The sequence below is a fragment of the Lissotriton vulgaris genome, chromosome 1_1 (assembly GCF_964263255.1).
Source record: "Lissotriton vulgaris chromosome 1_1, aLisVul1.2, whole genome shotgun sequence".
Classification (NCBI taxonomy): domain Eukaryota; kingdom Metazoa; phylum Chordata; class Amphibia; order Caudata; family Salamandridae; genus Lissotriton; species Lissotriton vulgaris.
Genome location: NC_141685.1, coordinates 566904460 through 566932042, shown reverse-complemented (window position 1 = coordinate 566932042; position 27583 = coordinate 566904460). Strand labels below are relative to the sequence as shown.

The 27583-nt window shown below is 49.1% G+C and overlaps 1 protein-coding gene across 2 annotated transcripts in view; it reads left to right on the top strand.

The window, feature by feature from the left end:
* The window catches only part of LOC147747490 (DBIRD complex subunit ZNF326-like), a 190267-nt gene extending 174291 nt beyond the window's left edge, over window positions 1–15976 (top strand). For both annotated transcript variants that reach the window (XM_086953956.1, XM_086953955.1), the window contains exon 10: window positions 15199–15976. In XM_086953956.1, coding sequence (XP_086810082.1) covers window positions 15199–15447 — 249 coding nt within the window. In that variant the 3' untranslated portion in view covers window positions 15448–15976. The remainder of the gene's footprint in view (window positions 1–15198) is intronic.
* Window positions 15977–27583: the final 11607 nt, after the last annotated feature.

Genomic DNA, 27583 nt, shown 5'->3' with positions numbered 1-27583 from the left:
GAGACCTCAAGGGACCGACGATCGCCAAGACTGCACGACATCTTTACTGCAAGCCCACCGTGTCCTCCACTGGTGAGTGCTTTGGGGTCCGAGAAGCCCCGACCCTGCGCAGCTCCAGCACCCAAGATCGGCCTCCCTGCATCTCCACGATCGGCGTGGGGCCCTTCTGCTGTTTGCTGTGCACCGCGTTGTTTGGCTACTAGCCGGCTGGCTGGTGGCCTTCTGAACGACGCCCAACGACTTCACGACTGCTGGTCTGGTTGCTCCAGGCTGGCCCTTGCTTCCTTTTTCAAGAGAGGCACCCCGGACCCTCCTGGTCCACTCCAGACGCCATTTTAGGTCCACCGCGTGGGCTTGAATTTGCCAAGGCTTTGTTGCCCAATCCTGGGTCCAGCGACGCCGACAGCTTCTATCTTCGTGGGACAGCTCGATCCTCCATCCTGGTCGCCGACAACGCCTCCTGGTCCGTGAGATCTTCGAGTCAAGCGTCACCCACTCACCTAGTCGAGGTGGCTACCATCCGGTGCCCTCCTGGTGCCCATTGACTACTGGCTAGTAGTCTCGAACTTGGTCCCCTCTGCTTTCAGGTGTCATCTATCTTCGAGATCCAGGCTTGGATCCAACTGAACTTTCTTCACTGGTCACCGGCCAGCATCTTTTCTTCCGGCTCCTGGTCCGTCTACAAGGATTCCCGACGTCTTTTCAGACCTATGCAGCTGCAGCCCCTGGGCTAGGTAACTTCGGCATTTCGGTGCCCCAGCATAGCCTCACTATCCAAGGGTCAGAATCTACTTTCGTTTTCTCCCTACCAGGTCGGGTTCGCCCGAGAACACTAACTTTCTAATTCCTAGCTACCATAGACTTTTGTCCCGCATCTCGCGTGAGAGTGCACACACTGCACCCGAGTCCCCTAGGCCTCCTAGACATAATCTAACGATTCCCTAGTCAAGTCCTAGCGATTCCAAAAGCTATTAGTACTGTACTTACCTGCTAGGAATTTCGCATTCCACTTTCAGAGTATATGGTTTTCCGTGCCCCTCGGGCATTTGTATATACTGTGCTAACTTAAGTATTTTTGTAAGAGTTTTGGTTTGTGCTTAGTACCCTGTCCTCATAAAGAGTACAGGGCTGTTGTGATCTTTAAATAAATAACTGTTTATTTTCATAACACTTGTGTGGTGTCCTTTCACTTGGTATTCAAGGGGTATATGTGTGGTAAACAGCTGGCTTAACGCGCCCTCTCGAGTCTTTAGCCTTAGACTGCTCGTATCCACGCTACTAGGATAGCTGGTCTATAAGGTTGACTTACAACCAATCATCAATAAGGGTTGCTGGACTGATACATAGTGTTCACTAGAATAGTGAGCACTGCATATCAGGCCACCTTCTCACAGTGTGTAGTAGAGAGTGTGTAGTAGAGAGTGTGTAGTAGAGAGTGTGTAGTAGAGAGTGAGCAGTAGAGAGTGGTGAGTGTGTAGTAGAGTGGTGAGTGTGTAGTAGAGTGGTGAGTGTGTAGTAGAGTGGTGAGTGTGTAGTAGAGTGGTGAGTGTGTAGTAGAGTGGTGAGTGTGTAGTAGAGTGGTGAGTGTGTAGTAGAGTGGTGAGTGTGTAGTAGAGTGGTGAGTAGAGTGGTGAGTAGAGTGTGTAGTAGAGTGTGTAGTAGAGTGTGTAGTAGAGTGTGTAGTAGAGTGTGTAGTAGAGTGTGTAGTAGAGTGTGTAGTAGAGTGTGTAGTAGAGTGTGTAGTAGAGTGTGTAGTAGAGTGTGTAGTAGAGTGTGTAGTAGAGTGTGTAGCAGAGTGTGTAGCAGAGTGTGTAGCAGAGAGTAGTGAGTGTGTAGTAGAGAGTAGTAGAGAGTAGAGTGCGTAGCAGAGAGTAGTAGAGAGTAGTGAGTGTGTGTAGTAGAAAGTAGTGACTGTAGTAGAGAGTGTGTAGTAGAGAGTGTGTAGTAGAGAGTGTGTAGTAGAGAGTGTGTAGTAGAGAGTGTGCAGTGATTTGAGTTTTACATCAAATTAAAAACGGGAACGGAACAAACTCATCCTATACATTATTGTGGTAGGTGCCCACGCATATAGGGTTAAATGATGCGTTAGATGCCACAGGTCCCACCAACACGCTTCCTTTATGATAGGAGAATGCCCAACATCGCGGAGATTTGCTCTCTGCTCTTCCCGGATATTTGTATTTTCAAATGTATAATGTTATCCTGCTAAACGAAGACGATGCTCAAACTATAAAAGAAGAGGGTTTCACAGATATGTTAGTCCTTCCGGGCAAACGAAATGACCCAAAGAAAGATCAAGTGACAGTTTAGAGCTCCAAGTGAGTCTTAATAAAATCAGTGTCTGGAACGCATAGCATCAAAAAACGAGCGGGGCATCAAACTGCAGTGTCATTCAATCAAAGCTTCAAGGCTTCTGAGCGCTAGCCGAGAATTATTTTTTGTGAAGCACTAATCACTGTGGAAGGTGCCCCTGCTATCCCAGATGTGAGAAGTCAGTCTGATATGAAAATAAGCAGTATTTGGAATGAATGTATTTGGCAGGGGGAAGGTGGGGCGGCGCAAGACCGTACTGACGAGTGAACAGGAGCCATTTTGTACCGAGTGATTCTGCCTGTGTGCATGTAGACAAACCAGGCAGCAGCATGTGATTCGGTAAAATAACAAGCATTTACAATGCAATGGTTTTGCCTTTGTTAAAGTTAGAGCTATTGGCATTGCTCTTGACACTCTGAAGCTCCACTCTGCACTCTGAAGCTCCACTCTGAAGCTCCACTCTGAAGCTCCACTCTGAAGCTCCACTCTGAAGCTCCACTCTGAAGCTCCACTCTGAAGCTCCACTCTGAAGCTCCACTCTGAAGCTCCACTCTGAAGCTCCACTCTGAAGCTCCACTCTGAAGCTCCACTCTGAAGCTCCACTCTGAAGCTCCACTCTGAAGCTCCACTCTGAAGCTCCACTCTGAAGCTCCACTCTGAAGCTCCACTCTGAAGCTCCACTCTGAAGCTCCACTCTGAAGCTCCACTCTGAAGCTCCACTCTGAAGCTCCACTCTGAAGCTCCACTCTGAAGCTCCACTCTGAAGCTCCACTCTGAAGCTCCACTCTGAAGCTCCACTCTGAAGCTCCACTCTGAAGCTCCACTCTGAAGCTCCACTCTGAAGCTCCACTCTGAAGCTCCACTCTGAAGCTCCACTCTGAAGCTCCACTCTGAAGCTCCACTCTGAAGCTCCACTCTGAAGCTCCACTCTGAAGCTCCACTCTGAAGCTCCACTCTGAAGCTCCACTCTGAAGCTCCACTCTGAAGCTCCACTCTGAAGCTCCACTCTGAAGCTCTACTCTGAAGCTCTACTCTGAAGCTCCACTCTGAAGCTCTACTCTGAAGCTCTACTCTGAAGCTCCACTCTGAAGCTCCACTCTGAAGCTCCACTCTGAAGCTCCACTCTGAAGCTCCACTCTGAAGCTCCACTCTGAAGCTCCACTCTGAAGCTCCACTCTGAAGCTGCACTCTGAAGCTGCACTCTGAAGCTGCACTCTGAAGCTGCACTCTGAAGCTGCACTCTGAAGCTGCACTCTGAAGCTGCACTCTGAAGCTGCACTCTGAAGCTGCACTCTGAAGCTGCACTCTGAAGCTGCACTCTGAAGCTGCACTCTGAAGCTGCACTCTGAAGCTGCACTCTGAAGCTGCACTCTGAAGCTGCACTCTGAAGCTGCACTCTGAAGCTGCACTCTGAAGCTGCACTCTGAAGCTGCACTCTGAAGCTGCACTCTGAAGCTGCACTCTGAAGCTCCACTCTGAAGCTCCACTCTGAAGCTCCACTCTGAAGCTCCACTCTGAAGCTCCACTCTGAAGCTCCACTCTGAAGCTCCACTCTGAAGCTCCACTCTGAAGCTCCACTCTGAAGCTCCACTCTGAAGCTCCACTCTGAAGCTCCACTCTGAAGCTCCACTCTGAAGCTCCACTCTGAAGCTCCACTCTGAAGCTCCACTCTGAAGCTCCACTCTGAAGCTCCACTCTGAAGCTCCACTCTGAAGCTCCACTCTGAAGCTCCACTCTGAAGCTCCACTCTGCACTCTGAAGCTCCACTCTGCACTCTGAAGCTCCACTCTGCACTCTGAAGCTCCACTCTGCACTCTGAAGCTCCACTCTGCACTCTGAAGCTCCACTCTGAAGCTCCACTCTGAAGCTCCACTCTGAAGCTCCACTCTGAAGCTCCACTCTGAAGCTCCACTCTGCACTCTGAAGCTCCACTCTGCACTCTGAAGCTCCACTCTGCACTCTGAAGCTCCACTCTGAAGCTGCACTCTGAAGCTCCACTCTGAAGCTCCACTCTGAAGCTCCACTCTGCACTCTGAAGCTCCACTCTGAAGCTCCACTCTGAAGCTCCACTCTGAAGCTCCACTCTGCACTCTGAAGCTCCACTCTGCACTCTGAAGCTCCACTCTCCACTCTGAAGCTCCACTCTCCACTCTGAAGCTCCACTCTCCACTCTGAATCTCCACTCTCCACTCTGACTCTCCACTCTCCACTCTGAATCTCCACTCTCCACTCTGACTCTCCACTCTCCACTCGGAAGCTCCACTCGGAAGCTCCACTCGGAAGCTCCACTCGGAAGCTCCACTCGGAAGCTCCACTCGGAAGCTCCACTCGGAAGCTCCACTCGGAAGCTCCACTCTGCACTCTGAAGCTCCTCTCGGAAGCTCCACTCTGAAGCTCCACTCTGCACTCTGATGCTCCTCTCGGAAGCTCCACTCTGCACTCTGATGCTCCTCTCGGAAGCTCCACTCGGAAGCTCCACTCTGCACTCTGATGCTCCTCTCGGAAGCTCCACTCTGAAGCTCCACTCTGAAGCTCCACTCTGAAGCTCCACTCTGAAGCTCCACTCTGAAGCTCCACTCGGAAGCTCCACTCTGAAGCTCCACTCGGAAGCTCCACTCTGAAGCTCCACTCTGAAGCTCCACTCTGAAGCTCCACTCTGAAGCTCCACTCTGCACTCTGAAGCTCCACTCTGAAGCTCCACTCTCCACTCTGAATCTCCACTCTGCACTCTGAAGCTCCACTCTGAAGCTCCACTCTCCACTCTGAAGCTCCACTCTGAAGCTCCACTCTGAAGCTCCACTCTGAAGCTCCACTCTGAAGCTCCACTCTGAAGCTCCACTCTGAAGCTCCACTCTGAAGCTCCACTCTGAAGCTCCACTCTGCACTCTGAAGCTCTACTCTGAAGCTCCACTCTGCACTCTGAAGCTCCACTCTGCACTCTGAAGCTCCACTCTGAAGCTCCACTCTGCACTCTGAAGCTCCACTCTGAAGCTCTACTCTGAAGCTCCACTCTGCACTCTGAAGCTCCACTCTGCACTCTGAAGCTCCACTCTGCACTCTGAAGCTCCACTCGGAAGCTCCACTCTGCACTCTGAAGCTCCTCTCGGAAGCTCCACTCTGAAGCTCCACTCTGCACTCTGAAGCTCCACTCTGAAGCTCCACTCTGCACTCTGAAGCTCCTCTCGGAAGCTCCACTCTGAAGCTCCACTCTGCACTCTGATGCTCCTCTCGGAAGCTCCACTCTGCACTCTGATGCTCCTCTCGGAAGCTCCACTCGGAAGCTCCACTCTGCACTCTGATGCTCCTCTCGGAAGCTCCACTCGGAAGCTCCACTCTGAAGCTCCACTCGGAAGCTCCACTCTGAAGCTCCACTCGGAAGCTCCACTCGGAAGCTCCACTCGGAAGCTCCACTCTGAAGCTCCACTCTGAAGCTCCACTCTGAAGCTCCACTCTGAAGCTCCACTCTGAAGCTCCACTCTGAAGCTCCACTCTGAAGCTCCACTCTGCACTCTGAAGCTCCACTCTGAAGCTCCACTCTCCACTCTGAATCTCCACTCTGAATCTCCACTCTGAATCTCCACTCTGAATCTCCACTCTGAAGCTCCACTCTCCACTCTGAAGCTCCACTCTGAAGCTCCACTCTGAAGCTCCACTCTGAAGCTCCACTCTGAAGCTCCACTCTGCACTCTGAAGCTCCACTCTGAAGCTCCACTCTGCACTCTGAAGCTCTACTCTGAAGCTCCACTCTGCACTCTGAAGCTCCACTCTGCACTCTGAAGCTCCACTCTGCACTCTGAAGCTCCACTCTGAAGCTCCACTCTGCACTCTGAAGCTCCACTCTGAAGCTCTACTCTGCACTCTGAAGCTCCACTCGGAAGCTCCACTCTGCACTCTGAAGCTCCTCTCGGAAGCTCCACTCTGAAGCTCCACTCTGCACTCTGAAGCTCCTCTCGGAAGCTCCACTCTGAAGCTCCACTCTGCACTCTGAAGCTCCTCTCGGAAGCTCCACTCTGAAGCTCCACTCTGCACTCTGAAGCTCCACTCTGAAGCTCCACTCTGAAGCTCCACTCTGAAGCTCCACTCTGCACTCTGAAGCTCCACTCTGAAGCTCCACTCGGAAGCTCCACTCTGCACTCGGAAGCTCCACTCGGAAGCTCCACTCGGAAGCTCCACTCGGAAGCTCCACTCGGAAGCTCCACTCGGAAGCTCCACTCGGAAGCTCCACTCGGAAGCTCCACTCTGCACTCTGAAGCTCCTCTCGGAAGCTCCACTCTGAAGCTCCACTCTGCACTCTGAAGCTCCACTCTGAAGCTCCACTCTGAAGCTCCACTCTGAAGCTCCACTCTGAAGCTCCACTCGGAAGCTCCACTCGGAAGCTCCACTCGGAAGCTCCACTCGGAAGCTCCACTCGGAAGCTCCACTCGGAAGCTCCACTCGGAAGCTCCACTCGGAAGCTCCACTCGGAAGCTCCACTCTGCACTCTGAAGCTCCACTCTGAAGCTCCACTCTGAAGCTCCACTCTGAAGCTCCACTCTGAAGCTCCACTCTCCACTCTGAAGCTCCACTCTGAAGCTCCACTCTCCACTCTGAAGCTCCACTCTGAAGCTCCACTCTGCACTCTGAAGCTCCACTCTGCACTCTGAAGCTCCACTCTGAAGCTCCACTCTGCACTCTGAAGCTCCACTCTGAAGCTCTACTCTGAAGCTCCACTCTGCACTCTGAAGCTCCACTCTGAAGCTCTACTCTGAAGCTCCACTCTGCACTCTGAAGCTCCACTCTGCACTCTGAAGCTCCACTCTGCACTCTGAAGCTCCACTCTGCACTCTGAAGCTCCACTCTCCACTCTGAAGCTCCACTCTGAAGCTCCACTCTGAAGCTCCACTCTGAAGCTCCACTCTGAAGCTCCACTCTGAAGCTCCACTCTGCACTCTGAAGCTCCACTCTGAAGCTCTACTCTGAAGCTCCACTCTGCACTCTGAAGCTCCACTCTGAAGCTCTACTCTGAAGCTCCACTCTGCACTCTGAAGCTCCACTCTGAAGCTCTACTCTGAAGCTCCACTCTGCACTCTGAAGCTCCACTCTGAAGCTCTACTCTGAAGCTCCACTCTGCACTCTGAAGCTCCACTCTGAAGCTCCACTCTGAAGCTCCACTCTGCACTCTGAAGCTCCACTCTGAAGCTCCACTCTGAAGCTCCACTCTGAAGCTCCACTCTGAAGCTCCACTCTGAAGCTCCACTCTGAAGCTCCACTCTGAAGCTCCACTCTGAAGCTCCACTCTGAAGCTCTACTCTGAAGCTCCACTCTGCATTCTGAAGCTCCACTCTGAAGCTCCACTCTGCACTCTGAAGCTCCACTCTGAAGCTCCACTCTGAAGCTCCACTCTGAAGCTCCACTCTGAAGCTCCACTCTGAAGCTCCACTCTGAAGCTCCACTCTGCACTCTGAAGCTCCACTCTGCACTCTGAAGCTCCACTCTGAAGCTCCACTCTGCACTCTGAAGCTCCACTCTGAAGCTCCACTCTGAAGCTCCACTCTGAAGCTCCACTCGGAAGCTCCACTCGGAAGCTCCACTCGGAAGCTCCACTCGGAAGCTCCACTCGGAAGCTCCACTCGGAAGCTCCACTCGGAAGCTCCACTCGGAAGCTCCGCTCTGCACTCGGAAGCTCCACTCGGAAGCTCCACTCGGAAGCTCCACTCTGAAGCTCCACTCTGAAGCTCCACTCTGAAGCTCCACTCTGAAGCTCCACTCTGAAGCTCCACTCTGAAGCTCCACTCTGAAGCTCCACTCTGAAGCTCCACTCTGAAGCTCCACTCTGAAGCTCCACTCTGAAGCTCCACTCTGAAGCTCCACTCTGAAGCTCCACTCTGAAGCTCCACTCTGAAGCTCCACTCTGAAGCTCCACTCTGAAGCTCCACTCTGAAGCTCCACTCGGAAGCTCCACTCGGAAGCTCCACTCGGAAGCTCCACTCTGAAGCTCCACTCTGCACTCTGAAGCTCCACTCTGAAGCTCCACTCTGAAGCTCCACTCTGAAGCTCCACTCTGAAGCTCCACTCTGAAGCTCCACTCTGCACTCTGAAGCTCTACTCTGAAGCTCCACTCTGCACTCTGAACGGTCAGACTCCAAAAATCGGCCCTAATCACAATAGTATTATTTCACCTGCGTGAATATAAGTCTTTGAAATTCTGGCCAGTGGTAATACACACAAGTAATATAAAATTGTTGCTCCAAAGAGCATTAAATGGAAATAAAACAAGTACCAGACCCATTGACGCCTGCACCTTAAAAGTGAAACTGACTGAAGCAAGCGCCAGGGCCACGTTGAAAAAAAAAGCCACACACATTAGATGCAGTCAAGGCCGCTCACGAGGTCAGAAGGCACTCCACATGAACAACTACCAGACACATTGTTTCATTTCACTTTGAAAGTGCAGGCAAAGTGAAACTGACTAAAGGAAGCGCAAGGCCCATTAGATGCAGTCAAGGCGCGCTCACGAGGTCAAATCTCCAAAGGAGAAGCTCGTGACAGCCTGACTACAGCAGAAAAAGCTCGTAACAGTCTGATGTCCACAATATTCCCAGAAAAGTGGCAACATAAGTTGTCTCGCATAGACAGCAAAAGCTTCGCTTTTGCTTTCGTCTAGGCGAGACCTAAAAAAGGACTCTGCTTTCACTCCAGTCTTGGTGGAACCACTCTCCCCACAGACTCATGATGTTTCGCCCACTTACTCTGATGTGGACGCTGGAGAGGGAGATGATGAGGAAGAGTACAGTTACCCTGTCTATAAAGACCCTGAGGATACCAACGAACCCTGGGCTGCTGGTGCTGACCAGGGCTGTCAACACTAGTGTTATGCTACGACGACATGCCTGGCTGAGAATCTCTGGATTTAAGCCGGAAATCCAAACCACCATCCTTAATCAAACAGTGAATCCAGATCACCTGTTTGGCCCGGAGGTTGACACCACCCTAGAGAGAATCAAAAAGGACACGGAAACTGCTAAATCCATGGGTGCCTTACAGTCCCAGCAGTTTCGGGGTGGGTCTTTTCGTCGCTCAAGCACTAGAGGCGTTTCCAGAGGCCAGCTCTCCCAAACCACGCAGTACTACAAGGGTAACACTCAATCCACATACACCAACAAGAGTCGAGGTGGATATCTTGGTAACAGCGCCAAGGGCAGAGGTCGTGGAAACAGCTCCAGATCCTCTGCCACCAACAAACAGTGACGCCTTGTCACTGCTCCGACCACACAACACAGGTCGGGGGGAGACTCCAGCAGTTCCTGCCAGTCTGGAAGTCCATCACCACAGACCGGTGGGTCAGAAAACTTGTACAATACGGTTATTGTCTGGAGTTAACATCCACTCTACCCAACATACCCCCAAGACACCGTCCTATGTCGGCCGAGCATTTGCACTAATTGCAGCAGGAGGTCACCGTCATGCTGCAAAAAGGAGCAATAGAGCTCGTGCCTGTGCAGGAAAGAGGCACAGGGGTCTACTCCCTGTACTTCTTAAAACCAAAAAGGACGGGTCCCTCAGGCCCATCCTGGACCTCAGGCCACTCAACCACTACATCCTGTCGGAGCACTTCCATATGCTGACCCTGCAGCAAGTGCTCCCGTTGCTCAGTCATGGGGATTTTCTTTCAACTTTAGACCTAAAGGATGCATACTTTCACATTCCACTGCACCCTTCACACAGGAACTACCTCCGGTTCACCATAGAAAACCAGCACTACCAGTTCAAGGTTTTGCCTTTCGGTGTCACCACGGCACCCAGGGTGTTCACAAAGTGCCTGGCGACAGTGGCGGCGCACCTCAGGAGACAAAACATCCATGTCTACCCTTATCTGGACGACTGGCTCATCCAGGCGAAGTAAGCCCAGCATTGTGCCACCCACATGTCCCACACCATTCACCTCCTGCACGATCTGGGATTCTCACTGAGTTACCCAAAATCCCACCTCCAACCCGCCCACATACGGCAGTATCTGGGTGCGACGATAAACACTCTGAATTTGGCTGTGCTGTGGCTGCCAGTGAGGGTCAGCAGCATTCAAAAGTTCAGACCTCAACACTAGCTTCCATCAAGAGTGTTCATGCAGTTGATAGGCATGATGGCCTCCTGCATCTCCATAGTCCCGCACGCGAGACTACATATGCGCCCGCTTCAGGAGTGCTTAGCACGTCAGTGGACTCAGGCTCACGGGCAGTTGAAAGACCTAGTGTTGGTGAGCGGTCGGGCATACAACTCTGCATTGGTGGAATCCACAAAACCTTTGCAAGGGACGACCGTTCCAAGAGCCTGTGCCACAGATCATCCTGACAACGGACGCTTCTCTCCAGGGATGGGGAGCTCATGTACTCCATTACACTGTGCAGGGACTATGGACGCAACAGCAACGGAAGATGCACATCAATGTTCTGGAACTGATGGCGATCTTCATGGCACTAAAAGCCTTCAAGGTAAATCTGTGCAACAAGGTCGTGTTGATCCGGACGGACAACATGACTGCCATGTACTACATTCAAAAGCAGGGAGGAACACACTCTCCGCAGCTGTCTCATCTGGCTCAGAGCATGTGGAAGTGGGCCATTCAGAGGAACATCTTCCTCATGGCGGAACACCTCCCGGGCTAGGACAATCGGATGGCGGACCTGTTCAGCAGGTACAGCCACCAAATGCACGAATGGGAGATACATCCATCAGTACTCCAACCGTACTTCCAAAGGTGGGTTCATCCAGAGATAGACCTGTTCTCCACAAGGGAGAGCGCAAAATGCCAAAGCTTCGCCGCCAAGTTCCCACACCCACAGTTGCAGGGCAATGCGATATGGATGAACTGGTCAGGCAAATTTGCGTACGCTTTTTCCCCAGCACCTCTGATGCCGCTGGTGGCACGCAAACTCGGACAGCACTCGATGACTCATCCTGGTTGCTCCAACGTGGGCTCGCCAGCCATGGTACACCACGTTTCTGGAACTGTCCGTGGTACCGCATCAAAGGCTACGCCTCAGACCCAGCCTTCTGACGCAGAGCCATGGCGACATTCAGCATCCAGATCCGCAACAGCTCAACCTGGCGATCTGGCTCCTGAGGTCTTAGTTTGGCTACCTACACTTGCCTCCTGACTGTATGGACATCATCCGGGAGGCAAAGAAGCCCACCACAAGAGCATGCTATGCGCCGAAGTGGAAGCGGTTTGTCATTTATTGTGCAGACCACGACATTAACCTGCTAGATGCATCCATTCAGAACATCATTTGTTACCTTTTCCATTTGTACAAATGTAATCTGGCCTATGCTTGCATTCGCATACATCTATCCGCAATGGCCGCTTATCTCCAGAACAGGCAGCACCTCTCACTTTTCAGGGTGCCTGCCATTAAGGCCTTTCTTGAAGGACTCAAACGAGTCATTCCTCCGGACTCCACCAGCTCCGGAGTGGAACCTCAATGTGGTCCTCACCCGGCTGATGGGTCCTCCCTTTGAACCACTGCATTCCTGCGAGATTCAATTCTTGACGTGGAAAGTGGCATTCCTTATAGCAATTACATTGCTGCGACGAGTTAGTGAGCTACAAGCACTAACTATCCAAGAGCCATTTATTCAAATTCATTCTAACTGGGTGGTGCTTCGCACTAACCCTAAATTCCTTCCTAAGGTAGTGTCTCAATTCCATATTAACCAAACTATTGAATTGCCTGTTTTCTTCCAAAATCCTGAGTCATTGGCGGAGAGAATGCTCCACACCCTTGACGTCAAGAGGGCCCTGATGTATTACATCGATAGGACCAAGGATTTTAGGAAAACTAAACAACTCTTTGTTGCCTTTGCGCCACAAAACAAAGGTAACCCCATTTCCAAGGCTGGTATAGCTAGGTGGATCGTTAAATGTATTCAGATCTGCTATCTGAAAGCCAAGCGTACTCTCACCATTCCACCAAGGGCCCATTCCACCAGAAAGTTGGGGGCCTCCATGGCTTTCCTTGGAAATATTCCTTTGGAAGACATAAGTAGAGCAGCCACATGGTCTACCACACACACATTTACAAAGCATTATTGTGTTGATGCGCACTCCAAACAGCAGGCAGCTGTAGGGCAGGCTGTTCTAAAAACACTTTTCCAAACTGCTGCAGCTGGCACGGGCGGCCGCCGTTAACCCCTTCCACACTCATGACGAGCTGGGCTCGTCATGGTGTAGCCTCCTCATACACTGATGACGAGCCCAGCTCGTCATAAAACAATGAAAATAGCAATTTCCCAGCACAGGAGGGGAATTGCCTTAGCAGCCATGGAGTTAATGGAGGGACTGCTATGTATTCTATGCACAGATATGAATTCAGCAGCCCACATGCCTCGAACCGAATATGCTACTTACCAGTATGCATCTGTTCTTGGCATGTAGGGCTGCTGACATTCATATCGTCCGCCCTCCTCCCCGGCGCCTGTAGCAGCTGCAGAATTCACATATACTTCTAGCATGGTCATCTTTCACTTAGTTTCACTCCATCTTGGCCACAATGGCTAAAAACAATCTGAGGATGGAGTCGATGCCCATGCGCACTGTAGTCCAGGGGAGGAGCCACCTATCTTGTGATACTTCGAAGACTCTTCCAGGACAACAATGTGCAATCATCTGGACCCAACACTAGGCGGCGATCTATGCACAGATATGAATGTCAGCAGCCCTACATGCCAAGAACAGATGCATACAGGTAAGTAGCATATTCTATTCAGGATATGGGCTTAAAGCTCTGCCCACTTTCTGCACCATCTTTTTAATTTGCTCCTGTCCCTGTCATTTGTAAATAGTTTCTTTTTATTGGTCAATAGGCTTAGTAGTACCTCCTTAGTACCGCCTTCTCTCTTTTATTCTCCCATGAGGACACCCCCTGTTAAATGTGTCACTTCCTAGGTTTCAATTATAGCCTCATAGCACTATTTTCTTAGTGCTTTAGGCAGCTCGCACATTTGGTCCTAAGCTAGGCTGTCAGGGGTTACTTTACTCACTAGCACATCTCATTTATATGAGACCTTCAATACACTTCCCTTCATCAACACACAGAGTACAACCTAATCCGGAATTATTTGTCACATTTCAAAGCGATTATTTATATATATATATATATATATATATATATATATATATATATATATATATATATATATATATATATATATATATATATAGCTATTTGAATGTACTTGCGGTACTGTCTTGTATGCAATGCATTATGGGTATGGTGGATTTTCCACTTCTTCTGAAGGGTGCAATACCATATGTGGCCAAAAGGTCTCAAGGGACTTCTTTTGGCCACATAAGGTACTGCACCCTGCAACATGGCTAGTTAAAAAATAAAATGCCATTAACTCCAACAAATGAGACCAATTGCAATAGGTCTCGCATTTGTGAAAGTTAGAGCTGTTGGCATTGAAAACAACTTTTTTTTCATTTGCTTTTTTGTACCATTGCCAATAGTGGTATTCAAATATAATTCCACTTTAAACAAAAAAAACAAAAGTACAAAAACGTTATTTTCAACACCAACAGCTCTAACTTTAACAATTGCAAGACCTATTGCATTGCAAATGCTTGTTAAGATGAGGGGTCTGATATTTTGCTAAGCCATTAATGGGGACACCTTGTTTCAGTGCCCAATGACCTTATCAGTAAACAACTGCAAGATGATATGTTAACACAAAATGGGGCCAAGATCACATACAGCAGTTAATCATTGAACTACAATGCCTGCTCCTCAGTTCTGCCTGTGGGCTACTTCTTGCAGTATGTGTTTACTCAGAGTAAGTGGTAATCTTAATTCAGTTGTACAGAAAAAACAGTACTGTGTATAGTGGTTCGACTACCAGAAGCTTAGGGTCTTAGCCCAAAAGGTATTTCAGGCGATACAACTGTTCAGCATTTTTTGCCCCTATCTAGTAATGACACTTAGTTTGTGTAGACCAGTTATTAAAGCAATTGTCTTTGTCTTCCAGTGGACCCCTGTGTGCTTTAAGCTGTGCGTTCAGTAGACCAACATGACCTCAAAATCCAATGCTTGCATTATAACATCCACTATATATTTAGAATACTGATCTCTTAATCGTAAACAAATATATTTAGAGTATACACACGGGATATATATATTTAGAGTACTGATCTCTTGTAAACTAAATTCGTTTTAAGATGTTTGACCACCATCACAAAGAATCTTGACGGTTCCTCCATCTCTGGTTTTCTGTCATCCACATTCACATTGGTGAAGTTACTATTTAAAGTTACAATCCGTTTTCACATTATGTAGTGTTTGCTCACATAAATTGCAACAAGTCCGCCCAACCTCCCCTCCACCCCGCCCTCACCGTTTGGTCTCCTTTTCAGTTCTATACTACACGTGAAGTGGAAACCTTTCCAGTTCCATGATGTCAACTGTTGAAGGCTTCCTGTTAGGAAAATGAAAAGCAGCAAGCCAGGTTACAAAGCGGAGGTTGAGCATAGACTAGTTAGCATTGTCCTGCTCTTGAACAGTTAGTCAATGGAAAAAACACTTTACAGTTCCTATATTTATACTACTTTTTTAAATACACAAGCGCATGTCTTCTTCACTTGACGTGTCAGACTGGCCTATGTGAGAATTCACTATGAACATTAAACTTTTCTCAGATGCTTTTTGGAAAGCCCGTGCTGTCTTGTGCCTCATTAACCTGGGAATTTCCCGCTAGACTTAAAATGCACTTTCAGGTTAAGGCTAAGAGTCTCTCTTCAAAATGTTGACATTTAACAGCAATACTTTGTTTCTTCTTTTGTTCCATGAGTTTCTCGAACATCATCATAAGCATTTTACTAATGCCAAAAGTTTTTTTTCTGACCTTTATTTTTAGGGTGAAAACCCTTTTGAAATTGTTGAGCAACCTCCTCAAGAACCAGTTGTAGAGGGAAATGAAACGCAAGAGACAAATGCCGATTTTTCTGAAGATGTAGCTGGTGATTCAAACTTTGTGGAAGAACCATCAACATTTGTGGAAGATACTGGCACAGCCGAGTACACTGAAGATGCAGCTGACTTTGCAGAAGATCCCACAGACCAAATTGACTTTACAGCTGATTATGTCACTACTGACGAAAACTAAGTTGCTGGCAATTTATAAGCGAAGATATTCGTTTTTTTAATTGAGTAAATGTTTAAGTTAAACCTATAAAACAGTCTAAACTTCTAAAATGTGCAAGCCATTTATTTCCATAGTGGTTTTTGGGCATGCATTCCACACTTTTTGTACACCTGTTTGATTTTTTTCATTATTTGTGTTGTGCAGTTTTAGTTGAGATTTTAGTAAAGCAGAAGAACTTGAACCTGATTGTGGTGCATTTCTTTTTTAGTTCTGCAGTTGTTTTCTTGCATATTTTGTTTAAAATATACTGTTGAGGTAAGAAATCTGCTTGTTCTAAACGTTTTTAAATTAACTTTATGCTGTGTATAATGGCTATTTTGATGTGTTGACCACTGTATGGTTTAATATGTTGGAAATCAAGAATTGTTTTGTAGTCATGAAAATAGATTGGATACCATATCTATTACTGAATATTTGTCAGATTTTACAGAAATAAATGTTATCTCAATTAATGTGGAACTAGTATATTAAACTGTTATTTTTTTCTTTTTTTGATGTGGCTTTGTATATCAAATATTGTACAGGCATAAGACCAGTATGTTCCTGTTAAAGATCCAGTGGGGTGATAAACCTACATACTACTCGATAAAATCCATCACTCCTACAGGGAAGGCATGTGCTTGGGACAATGTATGGTATAATATGTACACGAAGTGCATCTAAGCTCAAAAGTGTCTGTCTTTATTATTTATTATCGGGTGTCTGGTTTTGTAAAAAGTAGTTTGTTTGGTTAGCAGATTAGACATTGGTGAATGTTTCACAGGTTTAGACTGACACTCCTCATAGATGCGTCCTGTCTGGGGTGTGCTGTCCTTGTCTGGTGAAATCAGAATAAAACCAGAAAGCCATTAATCTAAAAGCCTCGCTTTTTATGAAAAGAATTTCCATCTACTTGATTAGAGGGTTTTTTCCGCCACTTATACAGATCTTATCTGCAGACAGAAGTAGGAAGCCGCCTAGGAATTGCAGCCACAAAATATTGAAGTCCTGAGTTTTCTTATCTGGGAGTACAATGACCTAGTTAAAGTGCAGTTGCATTTCATTCCACAACGTTTCCAACCTTCTACTTCACTGCACCTTTTCAACACCTCATTTGTAGCTTCCCTGTCTTTGCTTCAAACCCTGATATTTGTTTATGGATTTCAACACACATAACTGTCCTATGCGTGCTCTGTACATGTTCCGTAGGCCAGTTTTTTTTATTTCCAACTCCTCCTTAGTAAAAGGTAAAACTCTACCTGTTAAGAGCTGTAGGAGAGTAGGGTCTGCAATCCTATGATCACCCAGATTTTTTGCTTTTGTTTCACTGGTTTACGACTTTCTCTGGCTGTGGGCCTGCCAATCAGACCCACAGCCTGGCTGTTCTCTCTCTAAATTACAACGTGTACCCTAGGTGCATTTACCAATTGGTACTGGGCCACCTTATCAGACCCTGTAACTCAGGGCATAGGTGTACCCAGGGCCTACCAGGGGCTGAAGCATGTATTATGCCACCTCTGGCTGGCCTCCTAAATTTGACACAACTGGCTGCATGACAGCTGGGGCAAAGTCCTGTAATCACCCTTTGCTGTAGATATAGTATACCTATATCTAACCCTAAAATGGACACACAGTTTCCTATTAGTCACTCCTATGGCAGGCCTTGACAATCCTGAAGGCAGAGTGCTTGGAATCGTGTGAGATGGTGCTCTGGCATGAGCTGAGCCTGTCTGCAGCTTGCGGAACCAAGTCCTAATAGCTGTTCCATGATATTGCATACCATATACTCTTAAGTGCATTATAATCTCCGCGGTTAAATGCTATCAAAACATGTCGAGTAAGGTGTCATACGAATTGGAATACAAACCCCTCGCCAATTCTGGCGACGGGGTTAGCATTCCACCCTTCTAGAGGGACACGACATGTGTGTAACTGTGAACCCCGGTTAAAGTTAACTGAAGCCTCAGCTCCACAAAATGGATGCTGCCACCACAGACACGAGTCTGACCCCCTGCAGCTGGGAGTCCTTCCAGCGAGGGGAGCCTGGACAAAGGGTTTCCTGTCAGGGGCGGTGCTAGCACCATCCCAGACAGAGTTTTGTGTATCCTGGGTAGGCAGGGCTTTACAGGAAGGTGACTGCTGAGTGGCACCCCGGTGCTCACTACGCATAGGCCAGTCAGAACCAGTTCCAGGGGCACACCAGCCCCTGGCCTGGGGAAAGTCAGGCATGGGAGAGGGGTGTAACCACCCCCCTCCTAGTCCCACCCATAGGCAGGACCTAGTCACCGGGTCAGCCCCCTTTTTTAGTATAAAGATAGGAGCGGGCCCCCTGTTCAAATTAGATCATCTTTGGAATCAAGACACGACTTTCTACGAAAGGACATCAAGATTTCTTCTTCAAGATTCTCCCTTGTGGCTAAGGAGTAGTCACCCTGCATCCGCAGGCACCATCCTAAGAACACTGCGGTCTGCTGCAAGTCCTTCCTCAGGAATCCGACGACACAGCTCGACGAGACCCGGCTTCCCTGGCACCTCTGACCTCTACTCACCTCTACAGCCAAGCTGAGCAGCGTGAGTGCGACGAGACCTCGAGGGACTGACGATCGCCAAGACTGCACGACTTCTTTGCAACAAGCCCACCGTGTGCTCCACTGGTGAGTGCTTTGGGGTCCGAGAAGCCCCAACCCTGAGCAGCTCCAGCACCGAAGATCAGCCCTCCAGCATCTCCACGATCTGCGTGGGGCCCTTCTGCTTTTGCCTGCTCACCGCGCTGTGTGGCTACTAGCCGGCTGGCTTGTGGCCTTCTTCACGACGCCCGACGACATCACTGCTGCTGGTCTGGTTGCTCCAGACTGGCCCTTGCTTCCTTCTTCAAGAGAGGCACCCCGGACCCTCCTGGTCCACTCCAGACGCCATTTTGAGTCCACCGCGTGGGCTTGAATTTGCCAAGGCTTTGTTGCCCAATCCTGGGTCCAGCGGCCCCGACAGCTTCATCCATCGTGGGACAGCTCGCTCCTCCATCCTGGTCGCCGACAACGCCTCCTGGTCCGTGAGATCTACGAGCACAGCGTCACCCACTCACCTAGTCGAGGTGGCTACCATCCGGTGCCCTCCTGGTGCCCACTGACTACTGGCTAGTAGTCTCGAACTTGGTCCCCTCTGCTTTCAGGTGTCATCTTCCTTCGATCCAGGCTTGGATCCATCGAACTTTCTTCACTGGTCGCCTGCCAGCAACTTCTTTCTTCCAGGCTCCTGGTCCGTCTACGAGGATTCCCGACGTCATTTGAGACCTATGCAGCTGCAGCCCCTGGGCTAGGTAACTTCGGCATTTCGGTGCCCCAGCATAGCCTCACTATCCAAGGGTCAGGATCCACTTTCGTTTTCCTCCTACCAGGTCGGGTTCGCCCGAGAACACTAACTTTGTCATTACTAGCTACCATAGACTTTGTCCCGCATCACGCGTGAGAGTGCACACTCTGCACCCGAGTCCCCTGGGTCTCCTAGAAGTAATCTGAAGATTCTATAGTCAAGTCCTAGCGATTCCTAAGCCTATTAGTACTGTACTTACCTGCTAGTAATTTCGCATTCCACTTTCAGAGTATATGGTTTTCCGTGCCCCTCGGGCATTTGTATATACTGTGCTAACTTAAGTATTTTTGTAAGAGTTTTGTTTTGTGCTTAGTACCCTGTCCTCATAAAGAGTACAGGGCTGTTGTGATCTTAATAAATACACTGTTTATTTTCATAACACTTGTGTGGTGTCCTTTCACTGGGTATTCAAGGGATATATGTGTGGTATAACAGCTGGCTTAACACGCCCTCTCGTCTTTAGCCTTAGACTGCTCGTATCCATGCTACTAGGATAGCTGGTCTATAAGGTTGACTTACAACCAATCATCAATAAGGGTTGCTGGACTGATACATAGTGTTCACTAGAATAGTGAGCACTGCATATCAGGCCACCTTCTCACATTGGTGAGCAGCGGTTGGGATTTGAGCTTGCTGTTGTTTTACCACACGTATCCTAAGAATATCTTGTTGAAAGATCACATAAGTACTGTTAGGTACATATAACTTAGCTTAGAATACTCTGAGTTCTACTGAACCAGCTGTTGCAGCTCCTCAAGGCTTAGCACACCTTGGCTGCAACTCTTAGCAAGGGATCAGTAGGTAAACACATAGTGTAGGTAGGTGCATCACTTACACCACACTAGAAGCATGTCTAACCACGGAGAGTCTACTGAGACCCCTTAGTTGGTTGAGGACCCTCCACAGGCCTCTTCTAGATATGCAGCCCTTAGCTTCCAGGAGATGAGACAACTCTGTACATCCAGGAAGATAAGACAGAGGTCTAACCCCACACTCCCATTCCTGATTGGTCTCTTAGAGACTTATGATGCCAAGAGGGCTGGTAACCCAGACCCCTCTAATCCAGGTGGGAGTATGCCCCCCCTTACAGGGTCCCTTTGGTAACCATGACCATCCCCTCCAGGAGGCAGATGATGCTGAGGATGAGTTGTCAGGAGATGAGGCAGACAAGGGACAGGTAGAAGTCAGCAGACTAACCAGGTCCAACTTAAGCAGGCATGAGAATGGTACTAGGGGACCCCTGGGGCCTCTCTCAGGCCAGCTTAATGGACGAATGGGAATGGACGAGTTAGGTCTCTATCAAGAGGCTCTGGCAGATCCATTCAAACCAATGGCTCTCAGAACTCTGCTGTGAGGAGGATGACTTCCCCTCAGAGGAGAATGTATGAAGCTAAAGAAAGGGCAGCCAATCTGAGGATTGAAAGGGAAGAACTTGCCCTGGCCAAAGAGAGGCTTGCCTTTGCTAGAGAGCAACAGTTAAGTGAGGTAGTCCCCACTGGTGGCAGCAATATACCTAGCAATAGGGAAAGGAGTTTTGATACAAAACACCTGAATAAGATAGTGCCCCCCTTTAAACAAGGGGATGACATCCACAAATGGATTACTGCTTTGGAGAGGGCCTGCACTGTGCAAGGTGTTCCCCAGAGTCAGTGGGCAGCTATCTTGTGGCTCTCCTTTGAAGGCAAAGGTAGAGATAAGCTCCTCACTACTAGGGTGGAGGATGCTAACAATTACCAAATCTTGAAAAATACACTGGTTGATGGGTTTGGCCTAACCACTGAGCAGTACAGGATGCTGTTCAGGGATACCCAGAAAACTCAGTCTCAAGATTGGTCTGACTTTGTAGATTGTGCCACTAAGGCTTTTGAGGGCTGGTTGCTGGGCAGTAAGGTTACTGATTTTACAGGATTGTACAATTTGATGATGAGAGAACAAATTTTAAACAATTGTCAGAACCAGTTGTTGCATCAGCATCTTGTTGACTCAGATCTGACCTCTCCCCAAGAATTGGGAAAGAAGGCAGACAGATGGCTCAGAACAAGAGTTAAACAGAACCAGGGCCAGAATCAAGGTGGTCAGAAGAAAGCAGACCAGAAGGGTAAAGATTCTAAGGGGGAACAAAATGACCAGAAGTCTTCGACAGGTCCCCAACAACCCAAAGAGGGTGGGGGTCAGGCTCCCCAGAAAAAGAAGAATCAAGAAGGCCAGTCCAAAAGGTGGTGCCAATACTGCAAAAGTAAAACTCACTGGTTTAGTGAGTGCACCAAGAAAGGAGGAGGGCAGACTCCTGCCACTGCAGCCCCTAAGGCACCTGTGCCCCCTAGTACAGTCAGCAGTGGTAGTGCACCTCCCAAGGGTTTAGTTGGGTTAACCCTGGGTTCTGAGGGGGGTGACAACTTAGTTGGCACACTCACTCAGGCTGTCCTTGTTTGTACAGGGGATGTGGATATGTCCCCTGATATAAGTCCTAATACTTTGGGCAAATACAGACAGACACCTTTCATTAATGGAAAAATGGCTCAGGCCTATAGGGACACTTGTGCCAGTGTCACAATGGTGACACCTAACTTTGTGGACCCTGGACAGATCATGCCAGGTACAGATTTCCTGGTGACCAATGCAAGCAATGTCACTACCAGTCACAGTATGGCAATTGTAGCTTTCTCCTGGGGAGGGGTAACTGGCCAAAAGAAGGTTGTAGTTAGTTCAGACCTCCCAGTGGATTGTTTGTTGGGCAATGATTTGGAGTCATCACAATGGTCAGAAGTGGAGCAGAGGACTCACATGGAAATGTTAGGTTTGCCAGCACATGTGTTTGCTGTGACTAGGTCACAGGCCAGAAGATGCCCCACTGATCAGGTGCTGGATCCTGGAACAATGGACCAGACACCTTCCAAGAAGAAGAGCAGTAGGGTTAAGGCTGTGCCTTCCCCCTTGCCCCAGGTTGAGGATCAAGTCTCAGAGGAGGCTGACCTACAGGAATTGAGGGAAACTGAGCCTAGAGAGTTTGAACTTGATCAAGTTGAATTCTTGGGTTCAGGGGGACCCTCAAGGGAAGACCTGGGGAAGGAACAGTTAGACTGCCCTTCCCTTGAACCCCTCAGACAGCAGGCTGCTGCTGAGGCTGCTGGGAACGCCACAGGTACCCACAAGGTATACTGGGAAGATGGACTCCTGTACACTGAGGCAAGAGACCCCAAGCCTGGCATGACCAGGAGGCTGGTTGTACCCTTGACTCAGAGAGGTTTCCTCCTTACCTTGGCCCATGAGATTCCCTTAGCAGGTCACTTAGGCCAGACAAAGACTTGGGACAGGCTTGTCTCACACTTTCACTGGCCTCACATGAGTGAGGATACCAAGGAGTTTTGTCGCTCCTGTGTCACTTGCCAAGCCAGTGGTAAGTCAGGTGGCACAACAAAGGCCCCCCTTATACCAATGCCTGTGGTGGGGGGGCCCTTTGAAAGAGTGGGGATTGACATTGTTGGTCCAATGGAACCCCAGACCGCATCAGGGCACAAGTTTATACTGGTGGTAGTGGATCATGCCACCAGGTATCCTGAAGCTATTCCACTTAGGACCACTACAGCACCTGTAGTGGCAAGGGCCCTAGTTGGAGTGGGCTTCCCTAAGGAGGTTGTCACTGACAGAGGTGCAAACTTCATGTCAAGCTACTTAACTGCTATGTGGAAGGAATGTGGTGTCAACTACAAGTTCACTACACCCTATCATCCACAATGCAATGGGCTTGTTGAAAGGTTCAACAGGACCCTAAAAGGGATGATCCATGGACTACCTGAAAAGCTCAGGCGTAGATGGGATGTCCTGATTCCCTGCCTTCTGTTTGCTTACAGAGAGGTCCCACAAAAGGGGGTTGGCTACAGCCCTTTTGAACTTTTGTATGGGCATCCTGTGAGAGGCCCCCTGTGTTTGGTGAAGGAAGGATGGGAGAGACCTCTCAGAAAGCCTGCAACCAACATAGTGGACTATGTACTTGGTCTCCGCTCCAGGATGGCTGAGTATATGGAGAAGGCATCTGAAAACCTTAAGGCCAGTCAAGAACTTCAAAAAGCTTGGCATGACCAAAAGGCTGTCCTGACTGTTTATCAGCCTGGACAGAAGGTGTGGGTGTTGGAGCCAGTGGCCCCAGCAGCACTCAAAGACAAATGGTCTGGGCCCCACACAATTCTTGAGCAAAAGGGAGAGGTCACCTACCTGGTGGACCTTGGAACTCCCAGGAGCCCCCACAGGGTACTCCATGTCAACAGGCTCAAAGCATATGTCGACAGGAAGGACATGAGCTTGCTCATGGCCATTGATGAGGGACAGGAGGAAGAGAGTGACCCTCTCCCAGACCTGCTCACTCAGAATCCTGATGATGGGTCAGTAGATGGTGTTGTCTTTTGTGGCAGCCTCTCTGAGCATCAACAGAAAGACTGTAAACAGGTTCTTCAGTCTTTCAGACATATGTTTTCTCTGACACCCAGTCAGACCAATTGGTGTACCCATGAGGTACTTAAGCACATTTGACCTGACAGCTGGGTATTGGCAAATCAGGTTAGCTGAGGATGCCGAGCCCAAGACAGCATTTTCAACCCCTGGTGGGCATTATCAATTTGTGGTAATGCCCTTTGGTCTGAAAAATGCACCTGCCACCTTCCAAAGGTTGGTGAATCATGTTCTCACTGGGCAGGATGACTTCTGTGCAGCATATCTAGATGATATTGCTGTCTTTAGCTCCACCTGGGAGGATCACCTGGTCCACCTGAGGAAAGTGTTAGAGGCTCTGCAAGCAGCAGGTCTCACTATCAAGGCCACCAAGTGCCAGATAGGGCAGACACAGGTTGTATACCTGGGCCACCTTGTAGGTGGAGGCCAGGTTCAGCCACTGGAGAGCAACATACAGTCAATCAGGGACTGGGCTCCTCCAACCACCTAGACTCAGGTTCGAGCTTTCTTGGGCCTGACTGGTTACTACAGAAAGTTTGTCAGGAACTATGGATCAATTGTGACTCCATTAAATGAACTGACAAGTAAGAAAATGCCAAATAAGGTTCAGTGGACAGCAGGCTGTCAAAAAGCATTCGATGACCTAAAGCAGGCCATGTGCACAGCACCTATCCTTAAGAGTCCAGACTACTCCAAACCATTCATTGTCCAAACAGATGCTTCTGAGTTGGGTGTGGGAGCTGTTCTATCTCAACTGAATTTTGATGGCCAAGACCAGCCCATTGCTTTTATAAGCAGAAGGCTGACCCCCAGAGAGAAGAATTGGTCAGCTATTGAGAGGGAGGCCTTTGCTGTGGTTTGGGCCCTGAAGAAGCTGAGGCCATATTTGTTTGGCACTCACTTCAAGATTCAGACCGACCATAAGCCCCTCTTGTGGCTAAATCAGATGAAGGGTGAAAACCCCAAGCTGCTTAGGTGGTCCATTTCCCTACAGGGGATGGACTTTACAGTGGAACATAGACCTGGTACTGATCATGGCAATGCCGATGGGCTCTCCAGATATTTCTACTTAGAACAAGAAGACTCACCTGGTCAAGGTTAGCTTATTGTCCCAAAGTTTGGGGGGGGGGGTCATGTAGGAGAGTAGGGTCTGCAATCCTATGATCACTCAGATTTTTTGCTTTTGTTTCACTGGTTTACGACTTTCTCTGGCTGTGGGCCTGCCAATCAGACCCACAGCCTGGCTGTTCTCTCTCTAAATTACGTGTACCCTAGGTGCATTTACCAATTGGTACTGGGCCACCTTATCAGACCCTGTAACTCAGGGCATAGGTGTACCCAGGGCCTACCAGGGGCTGAAGCATGTATTATGCCACCTCTGGCTGGCCTCCTAAATTTGACACAACTGGCTGCATGACAGCTGGGGCAAAGTCGTGTAATCACCCTTTGCTGTAGATATAGTATACCTATATCTAACCCTAAAATGGACACACAGTTTCCTATTAGTCACTCCTATGGCAGGCCTTGACAAACCTGAAGGCAGAGTGCTTGGAATCGTGTGAGATGGTGCTCTGGCATGAGCTGAGCCTGTCTGCAGCTTGCGGAACCAAGTCCTAATAGCTGTTCCATGATATCGCATACCATATACTCTTAAGTGCATTATAATCCTCGCGGTTAAATGCTATCTTTGGTATTGCTTTATCAAAACATGTCGAGTAAGGTGTCATACGAATTGGAATACTAACCCCTCGCCAATTCTGGCGACGGGGTTAGCATTCCACCCTTCTAGAGGGACACGACATGTGTGTAACTGTGAACCCCGGTTAAAGTTAACTGAAGCCTCAGCTCCACAAAATGGATGCTGCCACCACAGACACAAGTCTGACCCCCTGCAGCTGGGAGTCCTTCCAGCGAGGGGAGCCTGGACAAAGGGTTTCCTGTCAGGGGCGGTGCTAGCACCATCCCAGACAGAGTTTTGTGTATCCTGGGTAGGCAGGGCTTTACAGGAAGGTGACTGCTGAGTGGCACCCCGGTGCTCACTACGCATAGGCCAGTCAGAACCAGTTCCAGGGGCACACCAGCCCCTGGCCTGGGGAAAGTCCGGCATGGGAGAGGGGTGTAACCACCCCCTCCTAGTCCCACCCATAGGCAGGACCTAGTCACCGGGTCAGCCCCCTTTTTTAGTATAAAGATAGGAGCGGGCCCCCTGTTCAAATTAGATCATCTTCGGAATCAAGACACGACTTTCTACGAAAGGACATCAAGATTTCTTCTTCAAGATTCTCCCTTGTGGCTAAGGAGTAGTCACCCTGCATCCGCAGGCACCATCCTAAGAACACTGCGGTCTGCTGCAAGTCCTTCCTCAGGAATCCGACGACACAGCTCGACGAGACCCGGCTTCCCTGGCACCTCTGACCTCTACTCACCTCTACAGCCAAGCTGAGCAGCGTGAGTGCGACGAGACCTCGAGGGACCGACGATTGCCAAGACTGCACGACTTCTTTGCAACAAGCCCACCGTGTGCTCCACTGGTGAGTGCTTTGGGGTCCGAGAAGCCCCAACCCTGAGCAGCTCCAGCACCGAAGATCAGCCCTCCAGCATCTCCACGATCTGCGTGGGGCCCTTCTGCTTTTGCCTGCTCACCGCGCTGTGTGGCTACTAGCCGGCTGGCTTGTGGCCTTCTTCACGACGCCTGACGACATCACTGCTGCTGGTCTGGTTGCTCCAGACTGGCCCTTGCTTCCTTCTTCAAGAGAGGCACCCCGGACCCTCCTGGTCCACTCCAGAAGCCATTTTGAGTCCACCGCATGGGCTTGAATTTGCCAAGGCTTTGTTGCCCAATCCTGGGTCCAGCGACGCCGACGGCTTCATCCATCGTGGGACAGCTCGCTCCTCCATCCTGGTCGCCGACAACGCCTCCTGGTCCGTGAGATCTACGAGCACAGCGTCACCCACTCACCTAGTCGAGGTGGCTACCATCCGGTGCCCTCCTGGTGCCCACTGACTACTGGCTAGTAGTCTCGAACTTGGTCCCCTCTGCTTTCAGGTGTCATCTTCCTTCGATCCAGGCTTGGATCCATCGAACTTTCTTCACTGGTCGCCTGCCAGCAACTTCTTTCTGCCAGGCTCCTGGTCCGTCTACGAGGATTCCCGACGTCATTTGAGACCTATGCAGCTGCAGCCCCTGGGCTAGGTAACTTCGGCATTTCGGTGCCCCAGCATAGCCTCACTATCCAAGGGTCAGGATCCACTTTCGTTTTCCTCCTACCAGGTCGGGTTCGCCCGAGAACACTAACTTTGTCATTACTAGCTACCATAGACTTTGTCCCGCATCACGCGTGAGAGTGCACACTCTGCACCCGAGTCCCCTGGGTCTCCTAGAAGTAATCTGAAGATTCTATAGTCAAGTCCTAGCGATTCCTAAGCCGATTAGTACTGTACTTACCTGCTAGTAATTTCGCATTCCACTTTCAGAGTATATGGTTTTCTGTGCCCCTCGGGCATTTGTATATACTGTGCTAACTTAAGTATTTTTGTAAGAGTTTTGTTTTGTGCTTAGTACCCTGTCCTCATAAAGAGTACAGGGCTGTTGTGATCTTAATAAATACACTGTTTATTTTCATAACACTTGTGTGGTGTCCTTTCACTGGGTATTCAAGGGATATATGTGTGGTATAACAGCTGGCTTAACACGCCCTCTCGAGTCTTTAGCCTTAGACTGCTCGTATCCATGCTACTAGGATAGCTGGTCTATAAGGTTGACTTACAACCAATCATCAATAAGGGTTGCTGGACTGATACATAGTGTTCACTAGAATAGTGAGCACTGCATATCAGGCCACCTCACAAGAGCGACGCCTGGTATTTCTGTTTTTCCAGATTCCTCTGCATCAGATTTCCCATAGGTTTACCCGTTGCCAGTCTGTGACTCCATGTTATTCTAAAATAGCAGTAAATCTGTTAACTCACCGATCGGCAAAAGAATATTGATTTACTGTCACATTCATGTCATTGGAATAAACTCAAACTTCAGCCAATATAATTATTATGATAACCATTACACTTGCTCTAGAGTCCAATGTACATAAGATTTCCAATGCGGGATGATTGTGAGAAAGTTCCCTTGACAGAGGTCTGCTCTAGCGCCTTCTTAAAATTGTATTATCGTTCAAAACACAGGTTTTCTCCTTTATGAATACTCAAACTAGGCCAATCTTCAGCTTTTACCTTTAACGTTAAAGATGAGTTGGTGAATTTGTTCCTGGGTTATTTTCTCTGGGGCAGAGAATTTTTTTGTCTCACC